The following is a 13,544-nucleotide window of genomic DNA, read 5'->3' as shown; positions in this document are numbered from 1 at the left end:
TGTGTTGTTTTCCTGTCACAACGATTTAAATTTTGGTTACTTTATAATAACCATGTTATCATGTGTGGGCAAAGGTCGTAGTGGAAGTTATGTTGTGCAGACAAATTCTCCACCTAGCTAGATGCATCCATTTCCAATCTAATGCTCTTTACAAACTTCCACAAGTAAATTTGAAATTAGAATTAGAATTTTCCCTTTCTCACAATGAAATTCGAGCAAATCCAATGCTTTTCGATTCTTTTTCTCTCATTGGATACTTTTAAGGAACTCAAAAAATTGAAGTGCACCTCACTAGGTGGGCATGAAAAAACAACCATTATACCTTATGATGTAAATTAGTAAAATTATATTGTGTTTTTTATCCTTCTCATCTAAAGAAGATAAAATAAATAATGTTTTTTCGATTTCTATGCAATATTTAATTAGTTATCATTTATCAATGTCATCCACATGATGTGTCAATATTTCATGTTATAATGTTACATTTGATCAACTTTTTTTTTTTTTTTTAATATGTTGCCTAATGATACATTTCATTATTAAATGATTTTTCCATAATTTTTTGCTTAATTACGCATGTATGTATGTACTATTATAGAATAATCATCATACAAATTTCATAATATATACCTATTAATTACCTAAACTCATGCAAAGATATCAACAATTCCTCTATACAAAATCAAGAAAATGTTTGGTATGATTTTATAAAATGAGAGATGAGATCTTAATTGTTTATAAAATCCGAAATAGGATTCTGATTATATATAAAAGGTCTTCACATAAGTACCCTAAAAAAACGGCCAGAATACTGAGAATCGCAGTAAAATTTTTGCCACTTTTTAGTAGCTTTTCTTTTGATGGGAAGTTTAATTAATAGCTAATAACTACTACATCTGTTTTTTATTGTTCTTCCTATTTTACTTTTGTAGTTAAATTTTGAATATAGACAACTATTATTGTTCGGCAAACTAAAACACTAATTGAGGGTTAAACGAAGTCAACGTGGAAACCCTACCGAAAAAAATCAACGTGGAAAAGTAGGCTTTTTTCTTCAAGAAACCAAATTAAGGTGCTACTTAACAAATAGTGCTATAAAAGGCAATTGTGAGTAAATATAAATTTCAAAAGGTACTTTAAACAAAAAGTATCTTCTCTTTGTATTTTTGTAATTTGATCAACTGAAATTTTCACATTATTCACAATTAAAGGAAATCTTCTAAATTTTTCTCAATATATAAGTAAAAAGTATAATAATGTGTGGTCTTATTTGATTCATTTTGATGAGTATTTAGTAATATTCAATCATTATAATTTTTACTCAGTTGTGATGAAGATATTGAAGGTCAAATAAGTACCTTCGCAGACGCGCGCACTCAAAACAAACAAGCTAAACAAATACAAAGGGGATATTTTATAAGATAACTCTAAACAAAATTTCCAAAACAAAACTTGTAATCATGCACAATTATATCAAATCGAGGAAGCAAACCGGATCCTCTATATCTCATCGAGGAAGGAAAATGTATGGATCCCTTATACCTCGTCAGGGGATGTAGGAGCTTGCTAGTCATCATTCTCTTACTTTATAGGAAAATTTGCCAAAAAAACTTTTGAATTCAGTTTTGTGAAAAAAAATCTTATAAATTATTTATGTGAAAACAAACCAAAAAGTTAATTATTTTTGCAAGATGAAATCTAAGACCATTTTCCGGTGTTGACCTTTATCTTTCCGGCGTTGACTCTAGCAATTTTTCTTCTTCCTCCATAATCACCACCTAGCCACCACTACCAACACTTGCCGCCAGCCCCCACCCACCTATGCAGCCCCCATCGCACCCCTTACGAGTTCTGTTTTGCAAAAAAAAACTTATAAAACATTTTTTTGCGAAAGCAAACCAAAAAGTTAATTATTTTTGCAAGATGAAATCTAAGACCATTTTCCGGTGTTGACCCTTATCTTTCCGGCGTTGACCCTAGCAATTTCCCTTCTTCCTCCATAATCGCCACCTAGCCACCACTACCAACATATGCCGCCAGCCCCCCACCCCTACATCCCCCATTTCACCCCAGCAGCCCTCACTTCACCCCCAGCCCAACCAAACCCCTACCACTTGCAGCCCACCCCACCCCACTAGCATCCCCCAACCCCTAGCTCCCTCAACCCTCTCAGGCGGCAACCCCCACCCCCTTCGCCCCTACCCTCTCCCATCTCCCTTCTTCCCTCCCTCACCCCTCCGACATCTCCTCTCCCTTCGTCCACCCCCTACCGCTGCGCTACCCGAAGCCCCCCTCCGCAACCCATAAAATCTGAACCCACCACCATCACATGACCATAACACCATGAAACCTCCCACCACCACCACGAAATCCACTACCCACTACCACCACAGATGAAATGGAAACTATCTCGAAAACTTTTGCTCAACATTAAACCAAAAATCACAAATGAGCAGATGTCGAACTCGAAAACTCAAAAATCGATTTTTTTGAGTCAAACCTTAAAATTCGATTATTGGGTTTAAAACTTTGAGATTCAAGCTGAAATTTTCAAAAACAAGTGTTTGAAGTTGAGATTCAAACAAAAAAAAACCCAAAAAGTAGAAAGAAGAGGGAGGTAATTCAGGAAAGGATGGGGCTCAGAGTCTGAAGCGACAACACACAGGAGGAGCAAAGGTACGAGAGAAGAAAATGGGAACCATGGGAAGTGAGAGAGTGGATGAGTGAGGAAAATGGGGAGAGGGGTGGCTGGAGTGGTGGGGGTTGGCGGCAGATGTTGGTAGTGGTGGCTAGGTGGTGATTATGGAGGAAGATGGGAAATTCCTAGGGTCAATGCCGGAAAGATAAGGGTCAACATCGGAAAATGGTCTCAGGTTTCATCTTGCAAAAATAATTAACTTTTTGGTTTGTTTTCGCAAAAACTGCTTTATAAGTTTTTTTTTTCCAAAACTGAACTCGTAAAAGGCTTTTTTAGCAAATTTTTCTAGTTTATATGCTTACCATTAATTAAAATCTTGATGCATTTCATGATAACTTGTCAAATGGAACCATACCACTAGCTAAAAATAAATATGGGCTAGGGTTCACTTGGTTGTCCATCCGATTCGACCTTTTTACTTGACTTGGGCTGACTTTCTTTTGTTAGGCACATGCCCAACCCCCTTATCTCTATTATATAAATCAAGAGGGGAGCTATAGTGTCCCACAATGAAATGTCTTTTTTATCCTTAGCTAAAAATATATACTTAATTGAATATTCAGATTTTGTACAATTATATCCTTTACTAATTTAAAGATGGGTCAAAAATTCCAATAATAAACTAAATTTGTAATTTTTTTTAGTGAGTAACCATTTTTTCATTATGTGAGTAACACTAGTCTATTGTCATCTATACTGCCTATATGTTCTAGGTACAAGTGCCAAAAATAATACTCACTTCGTTTTATTTTAATTGTTACACTTTGATATTTTACACTATTCACAAATTTCATTTTGACCATCATTTGTAATTTATACGCGGATGAAAACATAGTCATGTGGGATCTTGTTAGATTCATCATAATATGTACTTCCCTCGTTTCACAATAAGTGAAACATAGAGAAAGTGGGGAGTTACCAAGGAATTTAGAGAGAGAAAGTTGGGACCATAATAAAGTAGAGCGAAGACGTGTTGAAGTTGTGGTCCCCTCTTACTTTTTAGTAGTATATTTGTAATAAAAGTGAACTTTTTTTTACCATTTGAAGCTTGGTTTCACTTATTGTGATAATTCCAAATAAGGAAAGTGTTTCACTTATTATGAAACGGAGGAAGTATTTTATTAATATGTACTTTTTATAATTTTTTTACAAATATAAAATTAAAGACATATGTCCTCAAAATTTTGTATTAATATGTATAAAAAGTGTAAATATGTAGATTAAAATGAAACGGAGGAAATAGTTGATTGCAAACACTTGGCACCATTATTTTGTTGAATACCTTTTTGAGTTTTTTCCTATCGAAAGTTCAAAACCATCCAACTTTTTCAGCTCCCGCATTATTAGTTTAGTACCACCCATTCCTTCCCACAAGCCACAACCATGACAACTCAGTCTCTACAGGCCTCCATGGTAACAAGCCTGAACTTATTTTTTTGACTTCAGTGGCTCCTACTGCATGTGCCACTTGGCAATTGCCACCAATCACTAGTGTCGAGGAGGCCAACACTACTTCAATAAATAGATGTTGGTATAAGGTGTAGAATGAGCATCCTACACCAGCTCCAAAACGCAAGGCAAGAAGAATAAAACACACCAATAAACATGCAAAAAATAATTGATTTGACAGCCAATGTATATTCCTTACTTTCAGTGTACATGTCGAAAATTCAAAAAGTAACTGATTTGACAATTACTATTTACCATTAAATGCGGGTAAACTACCATCCCACTTCTCACTTTCCCACACTCAACCTCCATTATTTCATTTCCCTCTATATTTTCTCATCTTCAAAAAATTCAAAAACTCCATAACCTCCATAACCTTCATATTTCCAATCCACTATAATTATCTTCCACCATCCCAAAAATTAGTTATAAATTTTGCAAAGATTTCATTTAATACCCCAAATTTCGTTCAATTTCCCAACAATTGAGTAATTTGTCCTCTTTCCATGTTTAATGATTTCGTTTTTTAAGTTTCATCCTCTAGTTACTAAATTTTGTTTTTTTTTTTTTTGGGTTATTGCAAAAACACAAAGTGAAGAAATACTATTGGCCACCCTTTTGAGAGCAAAGGGGAAAAATCTGAAGAAATATTTGAACTTCTATTTTGAATGTGTGTATTGTTCATTGTGTGTTATCACATTGTTCATTATATCACAAGGATTGTACTTTGGATGTCTGTTATTGTTCATTGTGTGTTATTGGCGATTTTATGGGATTGCATGATGGAATTCGATTTGAACAAGTGACTTACATTGTTAATCTTTCTGTTGTACAATAATGAATTTCCATTGAACATATGAACTATGTTGTTATTTTTATGAACATGCAAACAAATTGTGGTTACTTCTTATTATTTACATTGTTGTATATTAAGTGAAATTGATTGTACATTACTGGGGTAAAGGTACAAATGAGAGACTATGGTCAGTGGCGGAGCCACAGTGGGTCACGCGGGGTCACGTGACCCCTCAAATTAAAAAAAATTAAAGATTTTTCGTAAAAAAAAAAAAAGAAAAAAAAATAGCAGCACAGCAACAGACAGCTGTGCAGGCGTGCACATCTAACGGCTAATGTTGGGGTTTCTTTTTGGCCCACTTGCATATATTAATTATAATGGTCCCCAATTTCCCAACTCCCAATTCTTATAAGATTTTAAATTATATTAAAAATTAAAAACCATTAATTTTGAAAACTATCAATTTCTCTATCCTTCTTTTCCTAATTCTCACGCTCAAATTTTGTTTACCTCACACTCTGACTGAGTGAGTCGCTGCCCAGTCATTCAAGCACCGGCGTTGGCCGCACTACACCGCGCCACCGCCCCGACACCGCAGCCTCCTTCGACCTGTGACCAGCCCGCAGCCAGCAGCCATCCCATCAGGCATCAAGTATTAATTATTATTTTATAACTATTTACAGAATTTATATTTTAATTCTTTTACATTATTTATTTTTTAATCCCTAAATTGTATATTTAAAATCTTATTTGGTTGATATTAATTGTAATATTTGCATATATGTGTGAATTTTCGAATTTGTAAGGTGTGATAAGTGATTGATGCAGTTAGCTAGTTTGTTGTTTATTATTTTTGTGAATGTTGAAATTGTGAGATGTAAATTTGTATAAATTAGGTAGTGTTAATAAATTTATAGTTTTCTATGATAATTTAGTTTCTTTATGATGGTAATTTATTGATTGATTTTCATATAGTTTAATAGTTAGTTCATATGTGTTAATTTGTATTAAATAATGAATATAGGACACGATAAGTGATACACCTAGATCAAAAAAATCAAAGGCAATGGGAAAACAACCCGATCTTCGACAATTTTTTTGTGACCCCTCGATTTTGATATCCTGACTCCGCCACTGGCTATGGTTGTTCATTAAAATTCAATATATGTACAATAACACTGACAGTTTCACAAGTGAGAGTGAAAAATTACATGTACCTAGGATACCAAATGAATACTTATGAAGAGTGCAATGAGGGAGGGGCCTATAAAACCGAGTGGGAGAGGTTTCAAGTTTGAAACGTGTTGGCTTCTTGATGAAGGGTGCGAAGAGGTGCTGCGGGGAGCATGGAATGCCGCGGAAGGGGCGGTGATTCAGGACCGTTTGAGGGAGGTAGCAAGGAGTCTTCAAGGGTGGAGCAAGGCGGGGTTTGGAGATTTGAAGAAAAAGATAGAAAAAGTGGAGATACGTCTCCATAAGGCCCAGCAGGAACCTATAAGTGCTGCTTCTTGTGCGAAATGTGCGGAGATTGAACTTGAACTCGATAATTTACACGCAAAAAATGAAGCTTATTGGTACTTAAGATCCAGGGTAGCGGAAGTGAAAGATGGAGATAGGAACACTTCCTATTTCCACCACAAAGCGTCTCAGCGAAAGCAAAGAAACTACATCCAGGGGATTCGTAGTAGTGAGGGTGTGTGGAAAACGGAGGCTGATGATATTGAGGAGGAAGTGGTTGGATATTTCCGAACCATTTTTACGTCGTTACACCCATCCGATGAAAGTATGCAGGAAGTTTTGAAGTTTGTGAGCCCTTCAGTGACGCAGGAATTTAATGATTTTTTGTTGAAGCCTTATACAAAAGAGGAGATATATTCAGCATTGAGCCAGATGCATCCCTGCAAAGCCCCGGGCCCTGATGGTATGCATGCACTATTTTATCAGAGGTTCTGGCACATTATTGGCGATGAGGTATTTTTATTTGTGAGTAATATTTTACATAACTTTGCTTGCCCTGGGAATGTAAACTGTACTAATATTGCTCTCATCCCAAAAGTAAAATCTCCTATTGTTGTATCTGAGTTTAGGCCTATTAGTCTCTGTAATGTTTTGTACAAAATAGCTTCGAAAGCTATAGTTATGCGGCTTAAAACTTTTCTCCCTGCTATAGTATCGGAGAACCAGAGTGCCTTTGTTCCAGGGAGAATGATTTCAGACAATTCCCTTATTGCTCTGGAAATTTTTCACTCTATGAAAAAGAGAAATAATAGCAGGAAAGGCTTAATGGCAGTGAAGCTTGACATGAGTAAAGCTTATGATAGGGTTGAATGGGGCTTCCTACGAAAACTTCTGTTGACTATGGGGTTTGATGGCCGTTGGGTTAATTTGGTGATGAGCTGCATTTCTTCTGTCACTTACTCTTTCCTGATCAATAGGAGAGTATGTGGCTCGGTATCTCCTTCCAGAGGGCTACGCCAGGGTGACCCTCTTTCTCCCTTTCTATTTATATTGGTTGCTGATGCCTTTTCTCAGATGATTCAGCAAAAAGTGAATGCAAAAGAACTTCATGGTGCAAAAGCTAGCCGAAAAGGACCGGAAATTTCTCACCTTCTATTTGCAGATGACAGTCTTCTCTTTACAAGAGCCACCCGCCAGGAATGCTTGACAATAGTTGATATTCTCAACAAATATGAAGCAGCATCTGGGCAGAAAATTAACTATGAAAAGTCGGAGGTATCTTTTAGTAAAAGGTGTAACTGTGGCAAAAGGAAGTGATGATATCTACTCTTCTGTTGAGGCAAGTTGATAAGCACCAAAAATATCTTGGCATTCCCACCATTACTGGGAGGTCGAAAATGTGTTTCGGGAACTCTTAGATAGAATGTGAAGAAATTGCGAGGTTGGAAGGAAAAATTGTTGTCAAGAGCTGGAAAGGAAGTTTTGATCAAGGCTGTGATTCAAGCCCTCCCTACTTATCTGATGGGGGTCTATAAGATCCCAATGACAGTTATAAAAGAGATTCATTCAGCTATGGCGCGGTTTTGGTGGGGTGGCAAAGGTGCAGAAAGGAAAATGCATTGGTTAAGTTGGGAAAAGATGTGTAAACCGAAGTGTATGGGGGGCATGGGATTCAAAGATCTTGGGGTGTTCAATGATGCTTTACTTGGCAGGCAAGTTTGGCGACTATTACATTATAAAAACTCCCTTTTGAGTCGGGTAATGAGTGCCAAATATTATCCCCACGGAGATATATTTCAAGCGAGGTTAGGATACTCAAATAGCTATTCCTGGAGTAGTATATGGAGTGCGAAAAGTTTGGTGAAGGAAGGTTTGATCTGGAAGGTGGGAGATGGAAAATCGATAAATCTGTGGCAGGATCCGTGGCTTTGTGATGAGGATGGCCGTTTTGTTTTGAGCAATAGAGTTGAAGGACTGGAGTTGGTGGGAGATTTAATTGATGATGACCGAAAAGAGTGGAAAACGGATGTGATTGAAATTTTTTTTGAGGAACGTGATCAAAAATGCATTCTAGCAATCCCATTGAGTTCAAGGTGCTTGCAAGATGAATTAACATGGGCCTACTCTAAAGATGGGACCTATTCGGTGAAAACGGCCTATATGCTTGGGAAGGGAGGTAACTTGGATGATGTTCATAAGGCATGGGGTATTTTATGGAGTTTAGAGGTATCCCCAAAAGTTCGCCACTTTCTTTGGAGAGTATGTACCAATTCACTGCCGGTACGTGCTGTACTTAGGGCCCGTCATCTAGGTGATCAAGACGAATGCCCATGGTGTCCGTATGGCGTGGAAACGATTCATCACGCTTTGTTCACATGCGATCACTGGAAATCGGTGTGGGGGGATCTAGGATGTCAGGCTATGGTTGATGGTGTGGAGGGTGAGACGATGTGTGAGACGGTGGTGAGATGGAGTGAGCTTGATGCTAAGATGGTGCAAAGAGGAAGCTTTTTAGCGTGGAATGTATGGACCGAACGAAATAAGTTGGTGTTTGAAGGACAAAGGCAACCGGTGCCTGTCATAGTCCAACGTGTGGGTAGGCAATGTGATGAGTTCAATTCTTATACTACTCGAATCTATGGAGGTCCGAAAATGGGAGGTTGTGTGAGCTCGACGAAATGGTGTGCGCCTCCTAGGGGAGTTATTAAGCTCAACACGGATGCTTACCTCGGGGAAGAAGGATGGGTTGGATTGGGCATTGTAGCTCGTGATTTTCAAGGGAAAGTTTGCTTTTCGGCTGTGCGTCGTACAGGGCCTGCTGGCCCGTGGCTATTGCGGAGTGCAAAGCAATTTACATGGCGGCTAGGATGGCCAAGGCTCATGGTCTCGTGAATGTTATTATTGAGTCCGATTCTCAGGTGGTGACTAATAGGCTGACAAATGAGACCCTCTATTTTGCAGATTTGGATAACATTCTAGGAGATGTTCTTTCTTTATGTAATGTTTTTGAATCAGTTAAATTCCTTCATGTTAAAAGAGATGGGAATGCTGTAGCCCATCATCTCGCTAGAGTAGTGCCTTTTGGAGTCGAACAATGTTGGGAGAACCATTGTCCTAGTGAAGTGGCTCCGTATGTTATGATGGACACTTTGTCCTTGGATTAATGCACTACTTTCTTTCCCCCTCAAAAAAAAAAAAATACTTTCATTCTAAAATTTACCATGAATTGTATCTACAGGACCTACACTATGTACTTATGTACTACTATACAAAAGTTTGTAATGTCCTGATCATGAGATGAAAAAACTCATTGAGATGTTGCTAGAAACAGAATCATCTTTAAATATTTATTTGGTGGAATGCAAACAGAATCATTATAATTTAATCAACGGCGTGCCCAAGGTGATGTGGTAACTGGTAAAAGGAATAACTAAAGATCTATGGAAATGATTGCTTCGTTAACTAAAGAAGAAATATTTGAAAACAATTTATAATGCAATATTTATTTATTTTGTATATGTTTGTTGGTTCATGCTAGTAGTAGGTAGTATTCAGCATCCACGTTTCACCACCTAAATTATTTCAACCATGCAAATTTAAGGCAACGCATGCATTCCAACAAATTGGAATATAAGAATATTTAAAAGAAGATAGATCATCTCGAAATAAAACAATACTTCTCCTCAATCAACCATCATATTATATAAATTAAATAGTCACATGCGTACTTGCGTAGGCTCAAGGTGCCATAATTCTATGAAAAATTTGGGAAAAGATATGGTACGTGATAATACACAACAAAATTTAATTTCTTGATTGAGGATAGAATATTTTTTCTTTTTTGAATTCCAAGGATGAAGAACGTACGAATACGAATTTCTTTCCAAAAGGCTAAAGATCGAGCATAATTGACCTCTTTTGGTTTTCTATGGCAGTGGGACCGTCATGCATGAGGTAGATCTTCTGGTGTAGATAAATCTTAAGTAGATTTCAAATCCGCGTAAACTTAATTGAAATTAGAACATAAGTGCTATATACAGCAAAAAAAAAAAGGCTAAATACAGCATTTAAAATTATGCTTAACTTAACCATGGTTAATTTTTATTTTTTTTAATTAAAAAAAAATCTCGTACACAGGGGTGTAGCAAAATACGTTACCATAAGTACTTGTGCACACAAGCCAACGAGTCACATTTATTTATAAAGTTGGATGTGTTAGGGTTGGGAAAATTTCTGAAATGGGCCTATCGCATCCCCTAACATAATAGTCGGCGCCTAAAGTTTTCGTGTTATGTTATATTATATGTTTGACGCGGTAGGGGTATGGCGGGAATGTGGTCCTTTATCATAGGTGACCCCCCTATAGGGTGGTCATTTGTCATAGATGACCCCCGTATAAGGGGGTCATTTGTCATAAATGACGCCTCCAAAGCGGGATCATTTGTCATAGATGACCCCCCCAAAAGGGGGTCATTTGTCATAGATGACCCCCCAAAGGGTAGGTTAGTCTTTAAAGATGTTCTGCTGTATTTAGCCTTTTCTTTTTGCTGTATATAGCACACCCCAATTAGAATAGATGTGATTTATTTGATTTGATGTTGTGTTAGAGGATTGGCTCATTTATCGATCACCCAACTCGTATCTATACGAATATATTAAAAGGTGTTTTTGTTGTCAAAAGAACAATGTCACATGATATTCTCCAATATGTATGACATATGACACTCTTCTCAAACTTGTAATATACATATTTGTTAATTTTTTAGATTTATATGAAAATGGGCCTGGGTAACCCAATAAGGAGGAGGAGAGTTTAGCCCACTTACAAGTTAGGAGGTTCCATCCTAAAACCAATTGGTGATAGGAGGAGTAACTCCTTATCTTATAAAGTGGTTTATTCTCTTCTCTTTCTCCAATGTGGGACACTCACAAGTGGGCATTTCATGGGTTTCAACACACCCTCTCACTTGTGAGTGTCCTTAGAAATTCAGAGCTAACTGGAAAGGTCAGAGTAATAATCCTCTTAGGGGCTGAACATCCTGTCGAGGTAAATCCTTATCCAGTAGCGATCAAATACTCAGTTTAGACGAGACCCGCAACCCGGGCTCTGATACCATGTTAATTTTTTAGATTTATATGAAAATGGACCTGGGTAACCCAATAAGGAGGAGGATAGTTTAACCCACTTACAAGTTAGGAGGTTCCATCCTAAAACCAATTGGTGATAGGAGGAGTAACTCCTTGTCTTATAAAGTGGTTTATTCTCTCCTCTTTCTCCAATGTGGGACACTCACAAGTGGGTATTTCATGGGTTTCAACAATATTTATCATCTCATTCAAAAATATTAACAACATGTAGTTATAGGCATTGAGCACGTAACATTCGAAATGAAATGTGAGACTTTAATTATAAATCCACTACAATATCAATGTTTAATGTTTCAAAGTAAAACCTTATAATTATGCGTATCAATAAAGACATATGAAAGACTCTTGATCTCTAATAACATTCTCTTACGTACTCTAATTCCGTTGACATATATGTAAAAGATTCATGCTTTAGGAATTGGAGTTACTAGTTCATTGAGAAGTACTCATCCACCTCTCCTTTCTCAGTAGAATATTTAGCGCAAGGTATGAGGGAGGGCTGTGCTACATCCATACTTCAAGCCCAAAGGGCTCTTGCGTGAGGATGCGTGATAGAGTACAAATCTATTCCTAAGGCCTCAACCATCAGCAGTTTAACCTTTTGGTTGAGTTGGTCCTTTGACAACTTCCATTAGCCTCACTCCAGCTTAATAAAAGAAAGTGATTGTATTGCATTCTATTCACTTTAACGGATCACAAACTCAAAATAAGGTTAATGGCAGGGCTATTCAAAGTGCGGTCTGGACTGCACCAAACCGCAAGCCAAACCGTTTTTTCGCGGTTTGGGTTGGTTTGCGGTTTTAAAATTGCGGTTTGGGTTGGGTTTTAATTTTTGTAAACCAAAACAGCACCACAAACCGCAATTTAATACTCCATCTGTTTCATTTTAATCTACACACTTACACTTTTCACGCATGCCAATGCAAAACTTTGAGGACATATATCTTTAGTTTTGTATTTGTAAAAATTATAAAAAGCACATATTAATAAAAATACATGTTATGATGAATCTAACAAAATCCCACATGACTATATTTTCATCCGTGTATAAATCACAAATGATGTTCAAAGTGAAATTTGTGAATAGTGTAAAATATCAAAGTGTAATCATTAAAATGAAACGGACGGAGTATATATTTTTTTGAAAAAAAAATTCAAATACACTTGACAAGGTGGCATACGACTGCAAAACTGAAAAAAGAAGTTTGAGGCAAAGAACTTTAAAACTTTTGATAAATCTTTATTTATGTTTAATTATGAAGTCAACTTCATATCTATGTGGACTCTTATTAACAATTTCTTTCATACTCTTATATTACAAAATTAATGCCGCGGAGAAAAAAAAAAAGGTTAAACAGCAAACCAAACCGCACCAAGCCGTTTCGTGCGGTTTGGTTTGGGTTGATTTGAACAAAAGTGCGGTACGGTTTGGGTTGGAAAAATGTCAAACCGTATATTTGCAGTTTGAGTTGGGTTGCATCCCAAATCACACCAATCCAAACTGCGAACACTCCTAGTTAATGCCATAATGGAGATTCTCAAACTCTCAACGTCTAGAATATTAGTATATTACTAGGAAGATTAACAATGCGTTGTGCTCCCATTATTTATAGTTGTCTTTGACGCAACAATTAAGAAAAGTTTTCATTGTCCGCAGCAATATACAAAGAGCCTGATCTATCTTAAAGACCTAAACTAATGATGGGAGAGAAATACATTATTGGAGATCATAAGTTGATTAAAACTCCTTCAAAACCTTGTACAATGTACATTTAGATATTGAGTTTGAACAGATAAAGTTTGTTTCAGATTTCTAAGGCAAATTACTTTGATAGTGTAATTTGAACTAATAGTACTATGACAGATAAATCCAAATGAAATTATTATTTCTTTATTTTGAATATGTTTATTAATTAAGGGCTAAGTACGAAAAAAAGAGAGTAAATGTCTAATACTATGAAATGAAGGGAATGGAGTGCTAAATATACCACAAAA

The 13,544-nt window shown here is 36.7% G+C and overlaps 1 protein-coding gene across 1 annotated transcript; it reads left to right on the top strand.

Moving 5' to 3' along the window:
• Nucleotides 1-6,194: 6,194 nt before the first annotated feature.
• LOC130589941 (uncharacterized) lies at nt 6,195-9,293 on the top strand. Its single transcript, XM_057391595.1, has 3 exons — nt 6,195-7,569; nt 7,688-7,740; nt 7,824-9,293. Exons 1-3 carry the CDS (start codon nt 6,195-6,197, stop codon nt 9,291-9,293), a joined length of 2,898 nt encoding a protein of 965 aa, XP_057247578.1.
• The last annotated feature ends 4,251 nt before the right edge of the window (nt 9,294-13,544 follow it).

This window comes from Beta vulgaris, chromosome 8, assembly GCF_026745355.1.
Source record: "Beta vulgaris subsp. vulgaris cultivar EL10 chromosome 8, EL10.2, whole genome shotgun sequence".
Classification (NCBI taxonomy): domain Eukaryota; kingdom Viridiplantae; phylum Streptophyta; class Magnoliopsida; order Caryophyllales; family Amaranthaceae; genus Beta; species Beta vulgaris.
The sequence above is the reverse complement of the archived record's forward strand: the minus strand, read 5'-3'. Positions and strand labels throughout refer to the sequence as shown.

Coding starts and splice junctions, on each gene's coding strand:
- LOC130589941 (XM_057391595.1), top strand. CDS start 6,195: ATGAGGGAGGGGCCTATAAAACCGAGTGGGAGAGGTTTCAAGTTTGAA. Junction 7,570..7,687: donor CCTTCTATTTGCAGATGACA/GTCTTCTCTTTA, acceptor GGTATCTTTTAG/TAAAAGGTGTAACTGTGGCA. Junction 7,741..7,823: donor ATATCTACTCTTCTGTTGAG/GCAAGTTGATAA, acceptor ACTCTTAGATAG/AATGTGAAGAAATTGCGAGG.